This window comes from Mobula hypostoma, chromosome 4 (genome assembly GCF_963921235.1).
Source record: "Mobula hypostoma chromosome 4, sMobHyp1.1, whole genome shotgun sequence".
NCBI lineage: Eukaryota > Metazoa > Chordata > Chondrichthyes > Myliobatiformes > Myliobatidae > Mobula > Mobula hypostoma.
The window spans coordinates 17,126,185-17,152,867 of NC_086100.1; the positions used below are offsets into that span (position 1 = coordinate 17,126,185).

General features: G+C 42.5%; 2 protein-coding genes across 4 annotated transcripts in view; one reads left to right on the plus strand and one right to left on the minus strand.

Moving 5' to 3' along the window:
- Positions 1 to 26,683, minus strand: part of LOC134345137 (mediator of RNA polymerase II transcription subunit 12-like protein) — a 709,294-nt gene that overhangs the window by 410,845 nt on the left and 271,766 nt on the right. The gene's annotated exons all lie outside the window — the stretch shown is intronic.
- LOC134345138 (P2Y purinoceptor 14-like) lies at positions 19,695 to 25,669 on the plus strand. Of its 2 annotated transcripts, XM_063045339.1 has the most exons (3): positions 19,695 to 19,874; positions 21,064 to 21,153; positions 22,914 to 25,669. In XM_063045339.1, the coding sequence occupies exons 2-3, from the start codon at positions 21,081 to 21,083 to the stop codon at positions 24,011 to 24,013; spliced, it is 1,173 nt and encodes a 390-aa protein (XP_062901409.1). In that variant the 5' UTR covers positions 19,695 to 19,874; positions 21,064 to 21,080; the 3' UTR covers positions 24,014 to 25,669. The 2 variants fall into 2 exon arrangements, with proteins under 2 accessions (XP_062901409.1, XP_062901410.1); XM_063045340.1 differs by lacking the exon at positions 21,064 to 21,153 and having other exon boundaries at positions 19,696 to 19,874.

The following is a 26,683-nucleotide window of genomic DNA, read 5'->3' on the forward strand; positions in this document are numbered from 1 at the left end:
ATACATAATAAAGTGGCCACTGACTGTTTCCAATTTTCTCTCAAATGTTGAAATTAAAACTATATCCACCATTTCTGCTGGCAGCCCATTCCACACTCTCACACCACATGAATGAAGAAGATCCTCCTCCTTAGGCTTGCCTTAAAGATTTTACCTTTCACCCTTAACCCATGACCTCAAGTTGTAGTCTCTTCCAACCTCATTGCAGAAAATCTCTTGCACTTATCCTATCTATCATCATCATCGTCAGGTGCCATGCCCAGTTTGAGCTTTGACTGCCATGGCCCACACACTCCTGTTTCGGGTCAAGTGGTATTCATTTCCAGTTCTCTGGCTGCTGTCTCCGTCATCATTTGTCTTTGTCTTCCTCTTGCTTTCTTCCCTTCAATCTTTCCCATAATTACCGTGTATTCTAACTCCTCTTTCCTAATCACATGTCCAATGAAGTTATGTTGCCTTTTCATGATCTCATATATTATTTCTCTTTTTGTGTTTGCTCTGTTCATGACATCCTCATTAGATATTTGTTTCGTCCATGATATTCTTTACATCCTCCTCAAAACCCACATTTCTGCTGCTACAATTTGTTTCCTCATATTACTAGATATTGTCCAACGTTCTGAGCCATATAACATAACTGGATAAACGTAGCATTTCAGTACTCTGAGGTGGGTTGTCATGCCTAGTTTAGTGTTGGTCAGTATACTCTTCATTCTCGTAAAGGTGTCTTTTGCCATCCCTATTCTTCTTTTGACGTCCAAGTCGCACCTGCCATCTGATGTCACCCAGTTTCCTAAGTAGCAAAAGTTCTCTACTTGTTTATGTCTATACCCCTCATGATTTTGTATATTCTATTAAATCTCCTATCATTCTCCTATATTCCAAGGATTAAAATCCGATCCTTCTTCTTTTAGTTTCTCCTAATGAATCCTTATTGCATACAATACATACCTTAACTTGCAAAATTCTCCCTCCCAAACCATTTGCTCATGGATTCAAGTCCCAGTCCAGAGACAGAGGATGAACAGTCCTGTTTGCAAATCTGATACTGCACTGTGAGTGACACCATCTCGTGGACATTGAATTAAACTGCAACCATGCTAGCAATGTCCTGACCATCTGAAAGATCGGCAGGAAGCAGTGTACGGCAAATCATTAATTTATTTATTTATTGAGCTACAGCGCAGAATTGGGCCCTTCTGGCCCTTCAAGCCACGCCGCCCAGCAATCTTCAATTAACTCTAGCCTAATCATGGGACAATTTACAATGACCAATTAGCCAAGCAAACCAGTACATCGTTGGACCCTGGGAGAAAACACATGTGGTCACGGGGAGAATGTAAAAACTCTCCTCGCAGACAGCGGTGGGAATTTTGAGACACAGCGTGGAACAGACTCTTCTGGTCCCAGCAACTCAAAGAACCGCACATATAGCTGCTGTACCCAGCAACCCACCTATTTAACGCCAGCCTACTTACAGGAAGGAGAATGTACAATGACTAATTAACCTTCTAACCAGCATGCAAGACGAAACCAGAATACCCAGAAGAAAGCCACACAGTTCATGGGGAGAACATAAAAGCTCCTTACAGATGGCACCGGAATTGAACTCCAAACCCCAGATCGCCCGATCTATAATAGTGTTGCACCAGCCGCTACAGGACCATGGCCAACACTGCTATTCATTACCATGTTGTTGCTTGGTGGAAGTTTGCCATGCCCAGATTGGCTACCACCTTTCCAGCAGGACATCAGTAACTACACTTCAAAAGACCACTTTCAGCTATAAAGCACTGTGAAATGAATGATTTTGAGAAGTCTAATCCTTAAGTGCACATTATTAGTCTAGATGCACACTGGGCAGTCTAGAGGAAAGAATGTCTCTCTTTCATGATGTGTGTTTCTGTACAATTACTCTACCTGAGGGGCCTCCATCCTGATGACACGAACGTGGATTTTCCAAACCTCCAGTAATTTCTGCCCTCCACTCCTCCTTTCTTTTTCCATTCCCCATTCTGCCTCTCCTCTTACCCCTGCTTTTCTCCTCACCTACCCATAACCTCCCTCTGATTCCCCTTCTCCCTCTCTTTCTTCTATGACCTCTCCTATCAGATTCCATCTTCTTCAGCCCTTTACCTCCACCACCTATCACCATTCTTTTTATTTTACTTCATCTCCATTCCCCACACACCCACCTTCCCCCTCATCCGGCCTCACACATCACATCCTTCCCCTCCTCACACCTTCTCATTCTGGCTTCTGTCCCTTTCCTTTCTAGTCCTGATGAAGAGTCTTGGCCCAAAATGTTGACTGTGTATTTCCATCCATAAGCGTTGCTTGATCTTCTGAGTTCCTCCAGCATTTTGAGTTTATTTCTCAGTTTCTCTCCTCTGTCTGCCAAATTTCCTTATGCACATCAGCTCATTATCTTCCACCTAATGTACTGCAAGAAAATGTACATCCCCTTTCCAATATTTTAACAACACCTCCAATAAGTTTCCTTGCTAGAAAAATCCCAGGCATTATACCACACCTCCAGTTCAGTCCCAATATCTTTTGAAGTAACACTTTCTGGAGAAAAAAACAACATGGCAAACAACAATATTTCTGCATGTTTTAGAGCAGGTGACTATTGTATTAAATTTCAGTATTCTGAAGGTGCAAAAAGGTACTACTGTCTGTCAGATCTGGACATGATACTGTCCAGAAGGATCTTCAGAAGTCAAGAATGAGGCAAAAATCTTGCAGTTGCAGACATTTCCAAAGTTTTAAGTACATTTATTATCAAACTATGTATACAGAACATAACACTGAGATTCATTCTCCCACAGGCAGTCACAAAACAAAGAAACACCATGGAACCTGTTCAAGAAAACATCAAACACCCAAAATGTGGGAAAAAAAGAACAAATTGTGCAAACAGCAAAAAGGTGAGGGAACAGCAAGTAGATTACCAAACATGACACCAAGGGTCCAGTAGTATTCAGTTTAGTCCAGGTCAGCGTCATACCGCTACCCAGTATGGGGCCATTCATCGCCAAAGCACCCCAGACCGCATTGATCGCCCCGATCAAACCGCTCAAAAACAGCAAAATAAAGGAGTAAACAGAATCCAAGTCACAGGCAACATGATCCTCAAAGAACTAACAGTAAAGCACAGAAGTAGGCAATGAACTAACTGTATCTACCTCACTCTAACAGAGAAACTTTCCAGTTGTATACTGTATAAATTCTGATATTAAATGGAACCATTGAAACCTTCCTTGTGGATTTTCTTCATAATGAAAACTAGTTTACGCTGAACAGATAAGGGAGTCTTTTCTGATGGAATATCCTGTAATGACAATCTTGATTTATGCTGCCATGACACAGGCTCACAGACAAAGAAACCACAGAGGCACAGAACCAGCTCTACTACAAATTACTGAAAATCCACTGAACACTTAACAGGCAAACACAGGTTGCCTGACCTGCAATCATCTGTACCTACAACTGATGTGATGCATATACTGCGCATTCAATTCAGACTACTGTTTAGGAATAGCCTCACACATATCAGAAGTTAATTATCACTAACCGTACACCAGCTTTGTTTGAAATTAAATTTCTAACTATTCTCACTACTCTGACCCTTCCCCTAAAATCCACACTACTAATTATTTAGACTATAAGATATAGGAGCAGAATTAGGACGTTCAACTCATTGAGTCTACTCCACCATTTCATCTAGACTGAATTTTTAAACGCAATTCTTACACTTTCTCCCGGTAACCATTAGCAATCAGGAACCTATCAATCTCTGCAAGACCAAGGAATTAGAATGTAGAACATAACGGTACTTCGGCCTACAGTGATGTGCCAACAATTCAGCAATCAATCCAACTCTTCCCTCCAACATAGCCCTACATTTTTCTATTACTGATTGTGGACTTCAGGAAGGGGAAGTCACACCAGTCTTTATTTATTAAGAGATACAATAAGAAACAAGGCCTTTTGGTCCACCAAGCCATGTCGCATAAAAACCCACCGATTTTGAGGGGTCAGCGATGGAACGGTTGAGCAGCTTCAAGTTCCTGTGGATCAACATTTCAGAGGATCTATCCTGTCCCAGCACAATTATACAATCATGAAGGTGGCACACCAGAGGCTCTACTTCAATAGGTGACAATTATATGTCACCAAAGACTAACAAATTTCTGTTCTGCAGATGTACACTAGAGACCTCCAAGACAGCCATAACCTGGTCATAGTTTGGAGGCTTGTGTGCCTCAAAGACCTGGAAAGCTCTGTTGTCTGGAGTCAGGGCTTTATGTTTTGGCTCTTGGTAGGATCACCCATGCCAAACAGGTCAAAAGGTAGAGGCCAGACTAAGAGTGGTCCACCAGTCCACCAGGTTCAGGGGTTCAGCTCAGGGCTAACAACCCTGACTGGTTAAACAAAATTGTTATGGAAACACGAATGAAGAATTCTATATCAGAGTGTGACAGTATTCCTGAATCTCTACCGTATGACTGACAACAGTGAAAACTATGAGGAAGCTACGGACACGATGAAGGAGGCCCTGAACACCGAAGAGATGGACGACCTTCACCACTGCCCTAAACACCAGCAGTGGAATGGGCAGTAAGCATGGTAGAGAACCCAAGAACACAATCATTTTATTTGTCTGTTGCACAAGTTGTTTATCTTTGCAACTCAAAGCAATTTTTGTGTCTTCCACTCTACATGCTGCCAGGAAACTACAAGTGGAAGTGATAATAAACCTGGTTTCTGATTCTGATTCACCCCTCATCCGAAACTCCAGTGAGTACAGGTCCACAGGCATCAAAACGCTCCTCATATGTTAAGCCTTCCATTCCTGGGATCATTCTTGTGACTCTCTCAAGGCATAACCCCTTTCCTAGATACGAATCACAAACTTCCTCACAATAATCAAATTCGGTCTGACCAATGCATTATAAAGGTTTCTTGCAGTACATCTTGCTTTTATATTCCGGTCCATAAGACCATAAGGTAAAGGAGCAGAATTAGGCCATTTGGCCCATTGAGTCTGCTCCATAGGTTTCATCATAGGTGATCCATTTTCCTCTCAGCCCCATTCTCCTGTCTTCTTCCTATATCCCTTCACATCCTGACAATCAGGAATCCATCAACCTCTGCCTTAATTATATACAATGACTTGGCCTCCACAGCCACACGTGGCAATGAATTCCACAGTTCACTACTCTCTGGTTAAAGTAATCCGTCCTCATCTCTGTTCTAAGTGGATGCCCCTCTATTCTGAGGCTAAGCCCTCTGACCCTAGACTTCCCAACCATAGGAAACATCCTCTCCACATCCACTCTATCAAGGCCTTTCAACATTCGATAGGTTTCAATGAGATCACTCCTCATTCTTCTAAACGCCTGTGATTAGAGGCCCAGAGCCATCAATCGCTCCTTATCTGATAAGCACTCCCAGAATCATTCTCATGAACCTCCTCTGAACTCCCCAATTTCAGCACATCCTTTCATAGATAAAGTGCCCAAAACTTATAAATCCTTACCATTACATACATCATCGCTTTTATATTTTGATCCTTGTCAAATGAATCAAGAACTTACCAATCTCTGCAAGATCAAGGAATTAGAATAATGAACGCAGAACATCAACAGCACAGTACAGATACAGAAGTCCACAATGTTGTGCCTTCTCTATACGTTGTGCATTCTATACTCTATACCGTATATGCTTAACATATGAGGAGTGCTTGATGCCTCTGGACCCGTACTCATTGGAGCTTAGGATGAGGGATGAATGAGAGCCAGAAATCAGGTTTATTATCACTTCTGCTTGTCACTTCTTAGCAGCGTACAGTGAAAGAGATTTGCCTGCTATACTACGAATCAACCAGCACGTTAACCTTGAGGAAGTTCTGAACTAGGACTCCCAAAACCCTCTGCACCTCTGATTTCTCAATTCTCTCCCCATTTCAAAGACAGTGCTCAACTTTATCCTTCCTACCAAGTGTATATCTTCACACACTTTGCTATGCTCTAATCTTATCTGCCACTTCTTTACCCTCTCTCCCAACCTGACTAAATCCTCCTGCAGACTTCCTGCTTCCACAACACTAACTGTTCTTCCACCTACCTTGGTATCATCTGTAAAAGAGACTGCAATGTTATCAATTCCTTCACCAAATCACTAATGTACAAAGTGGGAGGCTGTGGTTGCGACACTGATCCCTGCAGAACTCCACTCGTCACTGGCAACCACCTTAAAAAGGACCCCTTTATCCCCAATCTTGGACCTGCACCAGTCAGCCAATGTTCGATTCATGCTAGTATCATGCCTCTAACACCATGGACTTGGTCTTTGTCTTTTTTTGCACCTCCTGAATAACATTCATCAACTATCCTTGCTTAACCTACTTGTTACCTCCTCAAAGGACTCTAATAAATTAGTCAAGCAAGATCTCCCCTTCATGAAGCAAAGTTAACTTTGTCCTATTTTGTCATACGCTTCCAAAATTCCATCCTTAATAATGGACGCTAAAATCCTGCCAGCCATTGAGGTCAGGCTATTTGGCCTGTCTAATTTCCTGTCTTTTGCCTTGCTCCCTTGTTAAATAGTAATGTCAATTTTATGATTTTTCAGTCATAAGGCCATAAAGAGCAAAAATTAGGCCATTCAGCCCACTGAGTCTGTTCTGACATTCAATCATGGCCGATTTATTTTCTGCCTCAACCCAATTCTCCTACCTTCTCCCCGTAACCTTTGACAGCTTCACTAATCAAGAATCTATCAACCTCTGCTTTAAATAAAGGAATGAGAGTATTCTGGGACCCACCTTGACTCCAGTGATTCTTGAATGATCACCACTAATGCCTCCACAATCTCAACACAACGTTACAGTGCAGACTCTCTGATGGAGGCTAACCATCTTCAAGCATTTCAGCTTCCCTTGCACCCTCTCCTTGTAATCACAGAGTCACGGGAAAGTACAGCAGAGGAACAGGCCTTTTCATCCATCTGGTCCAAGCCAATACCATTTAAACTGCCTATTCCCACGGCCTGCACCAGGATGATAGCAGTCCATACCCCTACCATTCATGTACTTATCCAAACTTCTCTTAAACATTAAAATCAAGCTCACATGCACCACTTATGCTAGCAACTCATTCCACACTCTCAGGAACTTTTGAGTGAATAAGTTTTCCCTCATGTTCCCCTTAAACTTTTCACCTTTCTCCCTTAACCCATAACCTCGAGTTGTACTCTCTCCCAACTTCAGTGGAAAAAGCCTGTTTGCATTTACCTTGTCTATACCCCTCATGATTTTGTATACTCTATCAAATCTCCTCTCAATCTTCTACATTCTAAGGAATAAAATCCTAACCCATTCAATCTTTCCTTATCACTCAGGTCCTCCAGACCTGGCAACATCCTTGTATATTTTCTCTGCACTCTTTCAAGCTTACTTACATCTTTCCTGTAGGTAGGTGACCAAAACTGCACACAATGCTCCAAATTAGGCCTCACCAATGTTTTATACAACTTCAACATAACATTCCATCTCCTGTACTGAATACATTAGTTTATGAAGGCCAATGCACCTAAAGCTTTCTTTACAAACTTGCCTGCATGTGATGCCACTTTCAACAAATTATGTACCTGCATTCCCAGGTCCCTTTGTTCTACCTCATTCCTCAGACCCTAACATTCTCTGTGTAAGACCTACCCTGTTTGGTCCTACTGTTACATACCTCATGGAGATCTTGTGACTTTCTTGTGAGAATGATGTAATGGTCTTTTGGAGGTCACCTGATGTAATTTTCCCACCGATGTGAGGTCACATGATGACATGTTCACCACGGATATAAAAGGGAAGACCCCTGGTGACGCAGTTAGTTTTCCAGTTAGAACGTCAATGAGATACTCCGCTCCGCTGTATTTGCATTATGAAGCAGTTTTGATTTTAAATGGAATTTTATGTTCTAATGTGAGGTACAGAAATCTGAGCTAGCAGTTTGACAATCACTGCCAGGTTTGTTAATGTATCTTTTCAGTAATATTGGAGAGTGAAGACGAGACCCTGAAGGAGACGTTCGACGGGTTTGGAAAGGATCCACCATGATTGAATTCATTCAAGAAAGAGTGATCTGCATGAGATAGTCTCTGCTAAAAGTGGTAGAAAAGGCTGTGCAGGATCTATTCTACAGAGGAGGAAGGTCAGTGCCTTTAAAACCGCTTCACCTCCGTCGTTGTGAATCCTGTGGACAAGGCAGGATCCGGCTGGGAGTGGCAGTGACGTTGTGTCTTCGAGGAATTTGTTACTTCATGAAAGTCTCTCCTAATTGACTATATAAATCTCTTGGACTTCAAAATTTACCATTCGAGGAACTGTGTTTGAATTTATCGCTTTAAGAACTGGTTTCACATTTATCACTTTAAGAACTAGTACTGAGTAGCAGTTTAATGAATGGCCGCATATCAGTTTACTTCCGGTTAGGGTTTTCCATTGTTTATCAGGGTTTAATAAATGCTTGTTTGTTTATAAATCCTGACTCGATATATTCATTGTTGCCGATCATGTGACACCACTGAAGTGCAACAGTTTGCACTTGTCTGGATGAAATTCCATCAGCCTTTTTTTAGCCTATTTTCCAGCTGAACCAGATGCCTCTGCAAGCCATGGTAGACTTCCTCACTCTCCACTACAGCCCCAATCTTGGTATCATCTGCAAATTTGCTGATCCAGGTAACCACATAATCAATATAGATGACAAACAACAACGGATCCAACACCAGTCCCTGTGGCATACCATTAGTCACAGGCCTCCAGTCAGAGAGACAACTCTCTACTACCACTCTCTGGCTTCTCCCACAGAGCCAATGTCCAATCCAATTTACTACCTCATCCTGAAGGCCGAGTGACTGAACCCTCTTGACCAACCTCCCAAGCAAGACCTTGCCAAATGCCTTGATAAAGTCCATGTAAACAACATCCACTGTCTTGCCTTCATCCATGTTCCTGGTAATTTCTTCGAAAAACTCTTTAAGATTGGTTATGCATCACCTCTCACACACAAAGCCCTGCTGACTATCTTTAATCAATCCCTGTCGATCCAAATACTTATATATCCAGTCTCATAGAGTACCTTCCAATAACTTTCCCAAACTGATGTCAGACTCACCAGCCTATAATTTCCTGGTTTCAGTTTAGAGCCTTTTTTAAACAGCAGACAACATTGTCTATCCTCCAATCCTCTGGGACCTCACCTGTCGCTAAGGATGATTTAAATATCTCTGCTAGGGCCCTAGCAATTTCTGCACTTGCCTTCCTTAGAGTCTGAGGGAACACCTTGTCAGGCCCTGGAAATTATCCATCCTGATTTTCCTCGGGTTAGCAAAACCTCCTCCTCTGGTATCTGTATAGGGTCATAGAAACATAGAAAACTTACAACACAATACAGGCCCTTCAGCCCACAAAGCTGTGTCGAACATGTCCTTACCTTAGAAATTACCTAGGCTTACCCGTAGCCCTCTATTTTTCTGAGCTCCATGTACCTATCCAGGAGTCTCTTAAAAGACCCTATTGTTTCCGCCTCCACCACCGTTGCCGGCAGCCCATTCCACACACTCACCACTCTCTGCATAAAAAACTTACCCCCGATACGTCCTCTGTACCTACTTCCAAGCACCTTAAAACTGTGCCTTCTCATGCTAGCTATTTCAGCCCTGGGAAAAAGCCTCTGACCATCTACACGATCAATGCCTCTCATCATCTTATACACCTCTATCAGGTCACCTCTCATCCTCCGTTGCTCCAAGGAAAAAAGGCTGAGTTCACTCAACCTATTCTCATAAGGCATGCTCCCCAATCCAGGCAACATCCTTGTAAATCTCCTCTGCACCCTTTCTATGGTTTCCACATCCTTCCTATAGTGAGGTGACCAGAACTGAGCACAGTACTCCAAGTGGAGTCTAACTAGGGTCCTATATAGCTGCAACATTACCTCTCAGCTCCTAAACTCAATCCCACGATTGATGAGGGCCAATACACCATGTGCTTTCTTAACCACAGAGTCAACCTGCATAGAAGCTTTCAGTATCCTCTGGACTTGGACCCCAAGATCCCTCTGATCCTCCACACTGCCAAGAATCTTACCATTAATACTATATTCTGCTATCATATTTCATCCACCAAAATGAACCACCTCACACTTATCTGGGTTGAACTCCATCTGCCACTTCTTAGCCTAGTTTTGCATCCCATCAATGTCCCGCTGTAACCTCTGACAGCCCTCCACACTATCCACAATACCCTCAACCTTTATGTCATCAGCAAATTTACTAACCCATCCCTCCACTTCCTCATCCAGGTCATTTATACAAATCACGAAGAGTAGGAGTCCCAGAACAGATCCCCGAGGCACACCACTGGTTACCAACCTCCAGGCAGAATATGACCTGTCTACAACCACTCTTTGCCTTCTGTGGGCAAACCAGTTCTGGATCCACAAAGCAATGTTCCCTTGGATCCCATGCTTCCTTACTTTCTCAATAAGCCTTGCATGGGGTACTTTATCAAATGCCTTCCTGAAATCCATATACACTACATCTACTGCTCTACCAGAAGGTCCTTGAAGTTGATGCCACTTTGCCTCACTTCTCTGGAGTTTGCATCCATCTCCTGAGTAAGTACAATTGCAAAAAAATGTATTTAAGAACTCCACCTTCTCTTTTGGCTCTGTACATGCATTAACATCCTGATCTTCCAAAGGACCTATTTTGTCCCTCACAATCCTTTTGCTCTTAACATACTTGTAGAATCTCTTAGGATTCCCCTTCACCATGTCTGCTAGAGCAATTTCATGTCTTCTTTCGGCCGTCCTGGTTATTTCCCTAAGTGTTCTCTCAAATTTCTTGTACTCCACAAGCACCTCGTTTGTTCCTACTTGCCTATACCTGCTATGTACCTCCTTTTTTTCTCAACTCAGACCTCACTATCTTTGCCACACATTTTAATTCCACATCCCATTCCCATTCTGACATGTCTATCCACGGCCTCCTCTACTGTAAAGATGAAGCCACACTCAGGTTGGAGGAACAACACCTTATATTCCGTATGGGTACCCTCCACCTGATGGCATGAACATTGACTTCTCTAACTTCCGCTAGGCCCCACCTCCCCCTCGTACCCCATCTGTTACTCTTTTTAATGCACACATTCTTTCTCTCACTCTCCTTTTTCTCCCTCTGTCCCTCTGAATATACCTCTTGCCCATCCTCTGGGTCACCCCCCCCCCGTCTTTCTTCCCGGACCTCCTGTCCCATGATCCTCTCGTATCCCCTTCTGCCTATCACCTGTCCAGCTCTCGGCTCCATCCCTCCCCCTCCTGTCTTCTCCTATCATTTTGCATCTCCCCCTCCCCCTCCAGCTTTCAAATCCCTTACTCACTCTTCCTTCAGTTAGTCCTGACGAAGGGTCTCGGCCTGAAACGTCGACTGCGCTTCTTCCTATAGATGCTGCCTGGCCTGCTGCGTTCACCAGCAACTTTGATGTATGTTGCTTGAATTTCCAGCATCTGCAGAATTCCTGTTGTTCCCTACACTTGTTATCTTTACCTTATTACAGGCACATACAAGCTTTGTACTCTCAAAATTTCACATTTTAAGGCCCTCCCACTTACCAAGTACACCTTTGCCATAAAACAGCCTGTCCCAATCCACACTTGCCAGATTCTTTCTGACACCATCAAAATTGGCCTTTCTCCAATTTTGAATCTCAACCCATGGACCAGACCCATGTTCTTCCAATGGCCACTACACAGACCTCTTGTTTACTCCCTTTTACAAAACGTAAATTCAGTCTTCCACCCAACACCCTTTAGGGTGCTAAATTCCAGAACCGTAAAATATAGCCTTGCTAAAAAAAACTCTCTTCTCATTTCTGGCCAATTACAATGAATCCATAATTTTAAACATAAGCCCTTCTGCCGCTTCAAAAAATCTTCCCCACCTATGTGGGGTGTAGATAGGTGAATGCAAGTAGGCTTCTTCCCCTCAGGTTGGATGAGAGGCCATAGCTTTCGGGTGAAAGGAGAAATATTTAAGGGGACCTCGGGGGGTGGGGGGTGCTTCTTCACTCAGAGGATGGTACAAGTATGGAATGAGCTGCCACAGAAGTGATGGATGTAGGTTTAATTGTAACATTTAAGAGAAGTTTGGACAGGTACATGGATTAGAGAAGCTTGAACGAATATGATCCAGGTACAGTTAGATAGGACTTGGCAGAAGACCAGGTTGGCATAGACTGGATATGTTTTTTCTTTGCTGTAGTGTTCCTTCACACTATTCCAAAGAATCTTTTCACAACATCAAATGTATTCAAATTATTTCCTGTCAATATTCTAAGCGCTCAGAGAAATCACTCTAAAACCACAATAATTTTTTGATTGCTTCTACACACCTTTTCACCTTCCACCACAGGCTATTAAAGTGATATAATCCTGGAAAAATTTTAAAAAAAACATGCAATTGTACACAAAATGCTGGAGGAACTTGGCATTTTCTGAGTTCTCATTTCTGAGAACATTTTTACTCAAGATTTCCAGCATTTGCAGAATCTCTATGCTTAAACATACAATTTAGATTGTTCATCTCATTTCACTTTCACTTCTGAAAGTTGAAGGCAAGACTTTTCTTGTCTATATTTAGCCCAACATTTTCTCCTACTTTATAGGTTGGCACCTTACTTACTTCCTAATCTGTGATATACACTAAGTGCCCTTTTAATCTTCGCTTCCTTATTTTTTATGCCTTTCTCTGATATTATTCATCAATTTTATTTTCCACTTCTCTATTCACTTGAAGCAGATTGGTGAGGAGACAGCAGTGTTAAGTCCCACACCACCAGGTTCAGGAACAGATTTTACCCGAAAACCATCAAGCTCCTGAATCAGTGTAGATGACTTCACTCAGCACGACCTAGGTAATTCCACAACCTACAGACAGTCTTTCAATGACTCTACAAATCATGATTGCTGCATTGTTTACTTATTATTTTATTTGCACAATTTGTCTTCTTCTGCCAATTGTTTGCCTGTCTGTCTTTGGATGGTTATGTATAGTTTTATGTAAGTTCTATTGTATTTCTTTATTTTCCTGTAAATGCCTGCAAGAAAATGGAGACAGATACGTACTCTGATAATAAATTTACTTTGACCAATCAGCAGTTGTCACATTCATTTCAGAGCTGGGGAGGGTGAAGTTATCCACACTGGCTCAGGAGCCTGATTGTTTAAGGGTCTCTCATTTGATACCCTGGATTAAACTGAAACCCTTCAGAGATAAATCTGAACCACTGATATCAATTGATGAACAAGCAAAGGTTCACTCCAAGCTCTCCAAACTTCAATCAGAATGAATGAATTTCAGAGAGGGGTGGAACATATCAGCTCCTTCTCGGGCAGAATCTGCTCCAATTTGCCTACCAGAGCAACAGGTCCACAGCAGATGCCATCTCATTGGCTCTTGATGCAATGCTGGAACATCTGGACAGGAAAGATGCATATATCAGGATGCTCTTTATCAACCACAGCCCTACAGTTCAGCATTCAATACCATTATCGCCTCAAGACAAATCAATAAGCTCCAAGACATCAGCCTCAATGCCTCCTTGTACAATTGGATCCTCAATTTCCTCATTGCAGACCCCAGTCAGTTCGGATTGGCAACAACATCTCCTCTACATCTCCATCAGCACAGGGGCATCACAAGGCTGTGTGCTTAGCCCCCTGCTCTACTCACTTTACACTTATGACTGTGTGGCTAAGAACAGATCCAATTCCATAGTTAAGTTTGTTGATGATCCCACTGTCATAGGCCGAATCAAAAGTGGTGGCAAATCAGTATATATGGGGGGAGATTGAAAATCTGGCTGAGTGGTCCCACAACAACCACCTTTCACTCAATGTCAGCTGATTATTGACTTCAGGAGGAAGAAACCTGAGGTCCAGGAGCCAGTCCACATCAGAGGATCAGAGGCGGAGAGCGTCAGCAACTTTGAATTCCTGGGTGTCATTATTTTGGAGGACCTGTCCCGGGCCCAGCACGTAAGTGCCATTATGTGGAAAGCACAGTAGTGCTTCTACTTCCTTAGGAGTTTCGAAGATTCACCATGACATCTAAAGCTTTGACAAATTTCTATAAATGTGTGGAGAGTAAACTGACTGACTGCATCACAGCCTGGTATGGAAACTACTACAAAAGTAGTGGATACGGCCCAGTCCATCACAGGTAAAGCCCTCCCACCATTGAGCATATCTACATGATGTGTAGATCACGTAGATGCAGCTTTCACAGGAAAGCTGCACCCATTATCAGGGACCCCAACTGAAGGTGCAGGAGACCCAGGACTCACACCACCAGGAACAGGAACAGTTATTACTCCTCAACCATCAGGCTCTTGAACCAAAGTGGATAACCTCACTTGCACCATTTCTGACCTGTTCCCATAACCTATGAACTTACTTTCAAGGACTCTTCATCTCATGTTCTCAATATTTCTTTCTTATTTATTTTTGTATTTGCAGAGTTTGTGGTCTTTTGTACACTGGTTGAATGCCCAAGTTGGTGTGGTCTTTCATTAATTCTATTATGGTTATTATTCTAGTATGGATTTACTGAGTATGCCCACAAGAAAATGAATCTCAGGGTTGTATATGGTGACATATACATAGAACATAGAATAGTACAGCACATTACAGACCCTTCGGCCCACAATGTTGTGTCGACCCTCAAACCCTGCCTTCCATATACCCCCCCCACCTTAAATTCCTCCATATACCTGTCTAGTAGTCTCTTAAACTTCACGAGTGTATCTGCCTCCACCACTGACTCAGGCAGTGCATTCTACACACCAACCACTCTCTGAGAAAAAAACCTTCCTCTAATATCCCCCTTGAACTTCCCACCCCTTACCTTAAAGCCATGTCCTCTTGTGTTGAGCAGTGGTGCCCTGGGGTGGAGGCGCTGGCTATCCACTCTATCTATTCCTCTTATTATCTTGTACACCTCTATCATGTCTTCTCTCATCCTCCTTCTCTCCAAAGAGTAAAGCCCTAGCTCCCTTAATTTCTGATCATAATGCATACTCTCTAAACCAGGCAACATCCTGGTAAATCTCCTCGGTACCCTTTCCAATGCTTCCACATCCTTCCTATAGTGAGGCGACCAGAACTGGACACAGTACTCCAGGCGTGGCCTAACCAGAGTTTTATAGAGCTGCATCATTACATTGCGACTCCTAAACTCCATCCCTCGACTTATGAAAGCTAACACACCATAAACTTTCTTAACTACCCTATCCACCTGTGAGGCAACTTTCAGGGATCTGTGGACATGTACCCCCAGATCCCTCTGCTCCTCCACATTACCAAGTATCCTGCCATTTATTTTGTACTCTGCCTTGGAGTTTGTCCTTCCAAAGTGTACCACCTCACACTTCTCCGGGTTGAACTCCATCTGCCACTTCTCAGCCCACTTCTGCAACCTTATCAATGTCTCTCTGCAATCTTCGACAATCCCCTACACTGTCTACAACACCACCAACCTTTGTGTCATCTGCACACTTGCCAACCCACCCTTCTACCCCCACATCCAGATCGTTAATAAAAATCACAAAAAGTAGAGGACAAAGATCAGATCCTTGTGGGACACCACTAGTCACAATCCTCCAATCTAAATGTACTCCCTCCACCACCACCCTCTGTCTTCTGCAGGCAAGCAAATTCTGAATGCACCTGGCCAAACTTCCCTGGATCCCATGCCTTCTGACTTTCTGAATAAGCCTACCGTGTGGAACCTTGTCAAATGCCTTACTAAAATCCATATAGATTACATCCACTGCACTACCCTCATCTATATGCCTGGTCACCTGTTCAAAGAACTCTATCAGGCTTGTTAGACATGATCTGCCCTTCACAAAGCCATGCTGACTGTCCCTGATCAGACCATGATTCTCTAAATGCCCATAGATCCTATCTCTAAGAATCTTTTCCAACAGCTTTCCCACCACAGACGTAAGGCTCACTGGTCTATAATTACCCAGACTATCCCTACTACCTTTTTTGAACAAGGGGACAACATTCGCCTCCCTCCAATCCTCCGGTACCATTCCCGTGGACAATGAGGACATATAGATTCTAGCCAGAGGCTCAGCGATCTTTGTACGTACTTTGATAATAAATTTACTTTGAACTTTAACTTAGTTGTGTTTTTAGGTTTGTACGGATGGTTTTTGAGGACACAGAGAAAAGTTAGGGGTCAGTATAGGGTTTCACGACAGGGATTTGGAGGAGTTTTTAGGTCAGGTCGGAGTCTAGGCGTCCACACCACTCGAGTTCTGTGTTCAATGGCCAGCAATGTGGATGAGTGATGATAGACATCAGTGGTCAGATGTCGGGACAGCATACTGGCAAGGACCCGAGTCAGCGCAAAGTCAGCAAATTCCAAGATCAGAGTTCCGTGTGGGCAGGAGAAACAGTGGGCCACTGACCCCCTAAGTAGGCAAGTCAGCAAGACCAGAGTTCAAGGCCTAGTGTTCACGGTCCTCATCCAATGTCCTTATTCATCATCACTAGCGAGTCCTGGGTCAATACTGAAGATCAAATCCTGAGGATGTTGAGGGTACAATACTGTATCTGCACTGGAGTCCGGAAACACCTATCCTGGGGGGGGGTTGGGGGAGTGAGAGAGAGAGAGAGAGAGTGTGTGTGTGTGTGTGTGTGTGTGTGTGTGTGTGTGTGTGTGTCTCAACACTTCAGTTTCCAGGTGAGGAGTGAAAACCTCACTCTCAGCTTTGAGGCCTCACTCCCACTCACACTGCTCACTCAGCAGGTCATATTAGTCACATGCATAAGCCCAAACTCCCATAGCAGATACTCTCTTCCAAGCCCTGCCATGGCAAAAGATAGATAGAGGAAATAGAGACTAAGTCATACAGTAGCCCCATATACCATGGACAACACCCAAGGGAATTCTTGGCCCATGACTGTTCAATATGGAGAAAGAGTCCGAGCATTCTCAGAAACTCAGTGTGTGTACGTGCATGAGTGAGTGGGTGAGTGGGATTAACTACCCTTAATCAAACCCTGCCTTTCCAAATTAACATATATCCTGTCCATGTGAATTTTCTGCCATAACTTCACCACCAATGATCAGCTTGTTGTAACCCGGCCTACTGCATTTCTCATTGACCTGTTCGGGTGCAGGTCATTGGAGCTCGGGAGTTTAAATGGGTTAGCATTGAATGGATGGGTCAAAGGGCCTGTTTCAGTGTTGTAATTTTCTTTGACTCTAAGTGGAACAACATTAACAGCTGCAGTCTTCTGGTACCTCAGCTGCAGCTAGTGAAGACAAAATCTCTGTGTGGGTCTCATTGTTTCCCCTCGCATTCTAGCATAGATCGCATCGACACTTTTGTACACAGTCCAACCCATCCACCTTATCAACGTTCAAAGTAAATTTATTATCAAAATAGATATCTGTCACCACATACCACCTTGAGATTCATTTCCTTGTGGGCATTGACAGTAAATACAAATACAATAGACTCAATAAAAACTGCACACAAAAAAAGACTAACAACCAATGTGCAAAAAGCAGACAACAAATTGTGCAAATACAAAAAGATAAAACAAAATTATAGATAAATAAGTAATAAATAATCGTGAAACCCCGTTATAACACGATCGTTTGGGTCCATAAAATGTCATCACGAAAAAAGCGGGGTCGCACTAAATCAGGGTTGTCGTTACTGTAGAAATTAAAACACAAATTAATTTTTAAAGCTTTTTAATACACAAAACAACAAATAAAAACATTCAAGAATATGAGCAATCATCATTTACAGCTTATTTCTTAAAAAAGTGATCGAGTGTTACTTGCTTGAATGTAGCATGTCACTGGCTGCGAGTGAAACCTAGAATGCTTCTGAGTTGGAGGTTTTCGATGTGGTCTACCTCCTGGGTCTCCAGCCAATGGAGGCTAGCCTCGAGGCGTTTAATGGCTGCAGACACTTTTGGGGGTGGGGGTGGAGGCTCTTCAGTACCATCTTCTTGTGGCTCGAGAACTGGTACACTTGCCTCCACCGGAGCTATACTTACGTTACGGACGATCTCGGCGTCCGTCAGGACTAACGGAAGAAAGAGATAGTAAGAGATTTGAAAGTGGGAGGGGGAGAGAGAGACCCAAAATGATAGGAGAAGACAGGAGGGGGAAGGATGAAGCCAAGAGCTGGGAAGTTGATTGGCAAAAGGGATACAAGGTTGGAGAAGGGGGAGTATGGATTGACATGGATATGGAGTCCAATGACTCATCACGTTATATCCGAATTCGCATTAAATCGGGGCGCGTAAGATTGGGGTTTCACTATAATAAGAATAGGAGTTGTAGAGTCCTTGAAAGTGAGTCCACAGGCTGTGGAATCAGTTCAGTGATGAGGTGGGTGAAGTTATCCACTCTGGTTCAGGAGCCTGATCGCTGAGGAGTAATATTTGTTCCTGAACCTCGTGACGTATCTCTTTCCAGATGTCTGCAGCGAGAAAGGAACATGACCTGGATGGTGGGCGTCCTTGATAATGGATGCTGCTTTCCTGCAACAGTACTTAATGGTGGGGTGGGCTTTAGCCATGATGGACTGGGCTGTGTCCACTGCCTTTTGTAGGTTTTCCATTAAAGGGTACTGTGTTTCCATACCAGGCACGCATGCAGTCAATATACTCTCCACTGTGCATCTGTAGAAGCTTGTCAAAATTTAAGTTGACGTGCTGAGTCTTCCAGAGGTTCAGCCGTGCCTTCTTTGTAATGGCATTTGTGTGCTGGTCAAAGAACAGATCATTTGAAATGATAATGCTGAGGAATTTAATTTTGCTGACCCTCTTCATCTATGATCCCCTGATGAGGACTGGCTCATGAACCTCCAGTTTCCTCCTTCTCTCATAGTCAATAACCAGCCCTTTGGTTTTGCTGACTTCGAGTGAGAGGCTTTTGTAGATTCAGCCAGATTTTCAGTATCCCTCTGCATGCTGAGTTGTCACCAACCTTTAATTCAGCCAATATCAGCATAACTAGTATATGTTATTGGAGCTGTACTTAGCCTCAGTCATAAGTATAAAGCGAGTAAAGCAGGAAGCTAGGCACACAGCTTTATGGCAAACCTGTGCTGATAGTGATTGTGGAAGAGATGCTGTTGCTAATCTGAATTATCTGCGGTCTGCAAGTGAAGAAACAGAGGATCCAGTTGCACAAGGAGATATCGTGGCCAAGGTCTTGCAGATTAATGATTAGTGATGAGGAAATGATGGTGTTGAATGCAGCGCTACAGTCAATGAACAGCATCCTGCTGTACTCACTGTCCAGCTGTTCCCAGGTGAATGAGGAGCCAATGAAATGGCATCCGCCTGTTGTGATGGTAGTCAAATAGCAGTGGATCCAGGTCACTCCTCAGGCAGAAGCTGTTACCTACAGTATATAGTCCAATAAAATTTGAAGTGGTTAAAATCCAGGAATGATCCTGAAAGCACAGAGACCTTTAAGATGATCTGTTTTCTTTTCTAGGTGCTTTAAGTCATGATGCTGTAATGAATTAGAGCTCAGCTAAACTAAACTGCTGCATTTGACTATTTAGTTCCCTTTCGGCTATATTCGGTTTAAGGAAGTGCTGAATGCACAAGAAAATTGATCATAATCATCATGAGAATGTAAAAAGCCTTGGATTGCACAAGCAAATTCAGTCCAGCGTTGCTGCTCGATTCCTCTCTGAGTACAGATTCAGTCCAGCCAACTGATTTGAAAATGTGATGGCGGCAAAGACTCTCGGTCAGGTGAGTGATTTTTATTTTCCCATGTTGAATAATACACAAGGATGATAGTGAGACAAAGGGTACCCTCAACAAGGGGATCAATGAGGTCTCTCTTCCAACCATCCGAGATATTTATCACGAGCTCTGCATACACAGAGCCCTTAGCATTGTCAAGGATCCCTCCCATCCACCCCACAATTTCTTTGCCCCCCCCCTCCACCATCAGGCAGGAGGTCCCGTAGCAGGAGCACAAGGACTGCTTGGACGGAGAACAGCTTCTTCGCCCAGGCTGTGGGTCTACTGAAATGCCTGTCACTACCCAGGTCTCATCACGTATGAAGTGCCAGCGGCGTTATACTTTTACTTTTTAACTTGTGGTGTAAACATCATTCTTCTGGAATATATTTTATTATTTGTTAATTTATTTGGGGTATTATTTACTTAATGTGTTGTGCTTTGAGTTATAAGTACTACGTTGTGGACCTTTGCTGATAGACTCCTTGCTGAATGGTATTGGTCCAGGACATAACAAACAAAGGGTTGGGAACCCCTGGCCCAGAGGGACATTGTTTCATTTGATGGTATACATGTATATGATTGAATGTCAATTAATTTGAACTTGAACTTGTATCAAGCTCTGCCCGTGCTTCTCTGGAATGGCCATGTATTTAAGCAGAGGAGATCATATTCACAAGAAATTAGTTTGAAAAAGCTGCAGCAGCTCAAGTAAAGTAAATTTAATATCAAAGTATGTACGTCCCCTACCTACAGGTACAGTTTCTGTAATACATGATCATCGTTTTTATCTATTATTTTTTTGGGAACAGCCTGCTGTTGGCTAAGTATCATTAAAAATTAATGCTAAATTCCAGGATCTGGATTTGACCCAAAAAGTGGCATAAAAATGAATGCTAAATTCCGGGACCTGGATTGAACCCCAGCCACAGATGCTCTGTGAATGATTTTTGTTTGCTTTCCACATAACTGCATTCATTTCTACCAAGCGATCTGGTTTCCCAGACATCCCAAAGATATGCTGATGGTTTGTTTGCCTACTGTGAACTACGCCTGGTTTCAGTAGGTAGTAATAGTAACGGGCAATAATGAATCAGCACAAGTAACTGATACATGGGGACAAGGGTGAAGAATTGAGAGTTCAGAAGACACCACTGAAACCAAAACCTTAAAATTCCCTACTCTCTTTCTTAAGATGTGAATCTGATATTAATGTCACGATCAAGCACTTACAGAATAAACAAATACAGATCTTCAGAAAGACGTGAACAATCACAAAGACTGGGTAAGCGGAGCTTGAAATCGGAATGGGCTGGATTTTCATATCTGGTTTATTTACAATTTGTTCTAAGTTAGCACTTTTGTGTCAACACCCTACCTGAACTTGAGGATAAACATAAAGTTAATGAAGAGAAAAGGGGAAGAGGAACAAATAGATAAGTTACTCTATTGTCAGCGTTTCATCTTTTTTATATTTTAACATTATATCACACAAAGTCTGAATTTCATTTAAGCCAAGAAGATAGCAGGAAGTTCAGTTAACAATCAACTGCAACATTTAAGAGGAGTTGGGTGGGATACATGAATAGGAGGGTTTTGGAGGGATAGGCAGGGAGACGGGTCTAGGCCGAAGACCAGGTCAACATTGCCCAGATGGCCTGAAGGACCTGTTTCAGTGCCATAGTACCCAACGACTCTAATCTAGCACCCACAAAGTATTGAGAAAGTACTAGTAATCCTTGAGCAGTTTATGGCAAGCATGAACCACTCCAAACAACAGGAATTCTGCAGATGCTGGAAATTCAAGCAAAACACATCAAAGTTGCTGGTGAACGCAGCAGGCCAGGCAGCATCTGTAGGAAGAGGTGCAGTCGACGTTTCAGGCAGAGACCCTGCAGTCGACGTTTCAGGACGAAGGGTCTCGGCCTGAAACGTCGACTGCACCTCTTCCTACAGATGCTGCCTGGCCTGCTGCGTTCACCAGCAACTTTGATGGACCACTCCAATTAGCACAATAGCCAACCCAATGCATAAATCCATCACACTAGATCTTGGGCATTCAACATGGCCCGTGCTGAACAAATTACTAACCATGCAATCTTGCTCTTTTGTTTCTTATACTGTAAGAGTCATTAGACTTCTAGAATATTCCAATAGCTATGAAGTGCTGTGAAGGCCTAAGATATTAATTATAAGATATAAGTGGAGGTTTGTTCTTTCTTGGAAGATGAGTTAAAATTGTTTAATCTGCAATTGATCATAACAGGCAGAATTTATTATCCTTCCCCACCTTAGCCAGTGCATGGACCCTGGATCCATAGAACTGCCCTCTCAAATACCCCAGCAAGCTGCACAGGGCATCGTTAAGTAGAACAACAAATAATCTGCTGGAGCAATTCAACAGCTCAAGCAGCATCAGGGGGAAGGAGTCGTCGATGTTTCGGGTCAGAAACCTCCATCGGGCCTAAAACATTGACAACTCCTTTCCTCCCACAAATGCAGCTCACAGAGTGAGTTCTTCCAGCAGATTCATTGTTGATCCAAATTCCAGCCTCTGCAGCCCTTGTGTCTCTGGGGAAAAGGAGCAGTGGGCAATACATGTTGGTCTCACCTGTAACGCCTACGTATTCAAAGGGCGTGTATCCATAGTCTATGACTACGACTGCAGAGAATAGGGTTCACCAGGTAAAAGCGGGCCACGGGTTGTAACCACCACTGTCTGTAAGGAGTTTGCATGTTCTCCCCGTGACTGCATGGGTTTCCGCCAAGTGCTCTGGTTTCTTCCCATATTCCAAAGACATACAAGTTGGTAGGTTAATTGGTCAATGAAAATTGTCCCATGATTAGGCTAGTGTTAAATCAGAGGTTGCTGGGCAGTGCCGATCGAGGGACCACAGTGGGCCTACTCAATAAATAAATAAAGAAGTTAAATGGCAAATTGAACAAAGGACCAGAATTAGAGTGATTCAGATAACCTGGACGGTTATAGGATTATAGTGAAGGAAGAGACATCTTTCAAGTAACATATTCTGTTTTTATACTCAGATGTGCTAATGGCTGACCCTACAGCAAGCATCGAGGTTACCGCACAGACAAACTTCTCTCATGGCAACTCCACTTGCCATCTGCCATACACAACGTTCCCAATGTTTAGTCTGTGTGCATATTCAATCATTTGTATAGTTGGAACCATTCTTAACTGCCTGGCTTTCTATGTGTACTTCTGTCACATCCCCAGCAGTAACAGCGTCATTGTTTATTTGAAGAACCTGGTCATAGCTGACGTCTTGCTGCTCCTGTCTCTGCCAATAAGAATCGTTGAATTGAATGTAATGTTCCCCTACAAACTAAGAAAATTCTACTGCACTTTCATAACATCCCTCTTCTATTTGAATATGTATTCAAGCATTCTCTTCCTGGGACTCATTGCAGCCAACAGATATCTGAAGATTGTGAAGCCGCTTAATACGTACACATTCCAAAAACTCAAAACTGCAAAAATTCTCTCTGTTGGAATCTGGTGTTCACTCTTCGCCCTTGGATTGTCTTACGCATTCCTGAAAGGAGAAGGCCGACCGCAGACAAATACAAAAGCGTCTTGCCTAGAACTAAGAAGTGGATTTGGAGTTCACTGGCACTTAACCCTCCACACTGGGGGCACAGTCTTGTTTTTATTCGTGCTAATAGCCCTTTGCTGCTTCTACTTCCAAACTATGAGACGACTGGACAAAAGCCCAACTCCAAGCTCAAGCAAGAAGCAAGCCAAGGCAAAGAACAACATTCTGATTCTGCTTGTCGTATTCCTAATATGCTTTGTTCCTTATCACATCATCAGGATTCCTTACATGTTGACACAAGTAAACATCATTTCTGATTGCTATTGGAAAAAGATGTTCTTGAACATCAAGGAACCAACTATAATCCTGGCAACGCTTAATTCATGCTTGGATCCAGTGATCTACTTTCTATCTTGCAAAGCATTCAGGTCAAAGTTAGGTCTGGATAAACACGCAGAGGACGACAGTGATCCCCACAGAGACAAGTCCTCGCGTGCTAATATCTCACAAACTGTGCTAGACTCTGCTGGAAACAGCCAAGGCAACAGCATGAATGACTGCAATATAAACCTCGAAAACCTAAAATAAGTTTCACTTTCAGCCATTCGACATTACCGTGGACAGCTTAGCAGCTCACTTTAGGACGAGTTAAGAAGACAGGCTGCAGTTACACCCTTGTCTTCGGAACGTTCCACAGTACTTCAGATCCACCGACTGATTTTGAAATGCAAACGGACTTCCTCATCTGGTGAAAGTGTGACAGATAATGTCTCAAAAAACTGGAATAAAATCATCTGATGTTGTCTGAAAGCCAAACAAAAGGAAGATGTGATAATTATTACAACTATAATCTCTGGCAGCAACATGCTTTTTGAAGACATCTATTTACTCAAGTCTTTCGATGTGAAATTATTTCATCTTCATACATGTTTATAAAGGTTTAATCTTTGTGCTTGTCAAATGTCTCACCAGCTTGGCCTTGAATGTTAACAGAACTGGCTGCAGGAGTTTTAAATGCTACTCTGGGGATACTGTGGCAACAACCGTGGAAACGTGAATGTCAGTTGAACACAACTAAGGTAGAATTCATGAAGAGTGCAGACAAGTGATGATTGGTTCTGATTCAGTGGCTTGAGATGGTGCTACGTCTTTATGGATCCACTTGCTGCAATATTTCATATCAGTGGAAAGAATATAAAAGTTCAGCAGTCAGAGACTTGGGGTAGTTATTCAGGGCCTCACCCATCGATGGGCTGGTCATGAACAGTGCCACGGATTGAGATCGAGGTGTGTTCCAACAAGAGAGACCTGCGTAAACCTAGAATAGTATTTTAATGATTGCTCTGCTCTAATTTTAAGTAGATAAATGGAATTTGTGTCTTTCTGCCCATCTGAACTGGCTCTGAGAACCTTGAAAGGTTCACTTATTATCAAAGGATGTATGCAGTATACAACTCTGAGATTCTTCTTCTTCAGATAGCCACGAAACAATGGAAGTCCATTCAAAGAGAAACAGAAAACCCACTCCCCCCCACACAAAAAGAACAGCAACGCAGTCAACCCCCCAATGCCCCACCCCTGCACGAAATGCGACAAGATCACTGTCCCCCCAGTTGCCCTCCCCGCACAAGAAAACTAACAAAAACACAAGAACATTGACCCCAAGTCCCCGCCCCCACACCTACTGTTGTAACGAAACAATACACATCATACTTTTGACCTAAATTTCACAGTAATAAGGATGCTCCGAGCTGCCACTAGACATAAAAGAAACTTTATTAATGACTTTTATTAATAACCTCTGCTCTTTTTTGTATATCAGCAACTTCAACCTGGAATGACAGAGCAGATTCATTGAGCCAAATGGCTCCTATGCCTTATGGTCTAAAGCAAAGATAAAATTTATATTCAACTGTTCTATATACTGTGCTATAAATTATTAATCTAGCAATTATGTCAATGCCTATGTGCAATACAAATAACAATGTTTAATACTTTGCGTTATCTTGTATGCTATTTTCAGAGGTTACCTTTATGAAGTAATTCATTCAGAAAAAATTTTGGTCTCTTATTCCAGTCACAGAATCATTTTATTTTACAAAAATCTAATGGTAAGAAATTACTGAAGATAAACTGTGTGGAAAAAATGCAAGGATAGCCATTTACACAATCTCTTTGCAAAATATCTTCATGTAGTGAATATCTGATCTCAAATTTAATTGAAAAAGAAAATAAAATCTGTGTATAGCATTTTTGTAAATGTCATCTTTTCACTTTATTTATTAACTTGAATTGACTGAAGTCTTCAAAGTGTTTGGACATCATTGTACTCTCAAATAATTATGTTGTGCTTAGAGAGAGTGGATTTAGAGAAGATGTTTTCTATAGTTGGGGGCTCTAGGATCAGAAGGGCACAGCTTCAGAATAGAATGATGTCCCTTTAGAACAGAGATGAGAAGGGATTTCTTTAGCCAGACGGTGGTGAATCTGTGGAATTCATTTCCTGACAGAGACTGCTGTGAAGGGCCAAGTCATTGGGTATACTTAAAGCAAAGGTTGATAGGTTTCTAATTAGTAAGGGTGGGTGTCAAAGTTTATGGCGAGAAGGCAGGAGAATGGGGTTGTGTGTAATCTATATTACATTGACTGTATTATATATTATAAATAATTATAAATTACTATGATTGCACATTGCACATTTAGATAGAGACATAACGTAAAGATTTTTACTCCTCATGTACGTGAAGGATGTAAGAAATAGTCAATTCAATTCAATTGAGAGGGAAAATAAATCAGTCATGATGGCATGGAGAAGCAGATTCAATGGGCTGAATGGCATAATCCTGCTCCTACTTGTTATGGTCAATGATCTAACTGATGCAATATCAGAGGCAAACTAAGTTCAGTTTCAGTCTTTACATTAATATCTGGAAAATGAAAATGTTTATTACAGGTTAATGTTTTAAATAGCAGAAAACGGGAAGGGTGGGATAAGTAGCTAACAAAGAATTTTATCTGCTTTGGTTGCTTGCTGATCTGGTCGTATTACCACAACCACGGCAGTGCACTTGCATCAAAATTAAAGACAGTCGTGAATGCAAATAAGATCTTCTTTGTTTTAAATGACACCACGGCCTCACAAAGTGTCTGAATTAAAATGCAAAGTTGTTCCTCTTGCCGCAAACACACCAAGGGGAAAGCGGTGAACTAGCGTTCAGTGTTGAAACAAAAACTGAATTGCTCTTATGATTGTGCAAG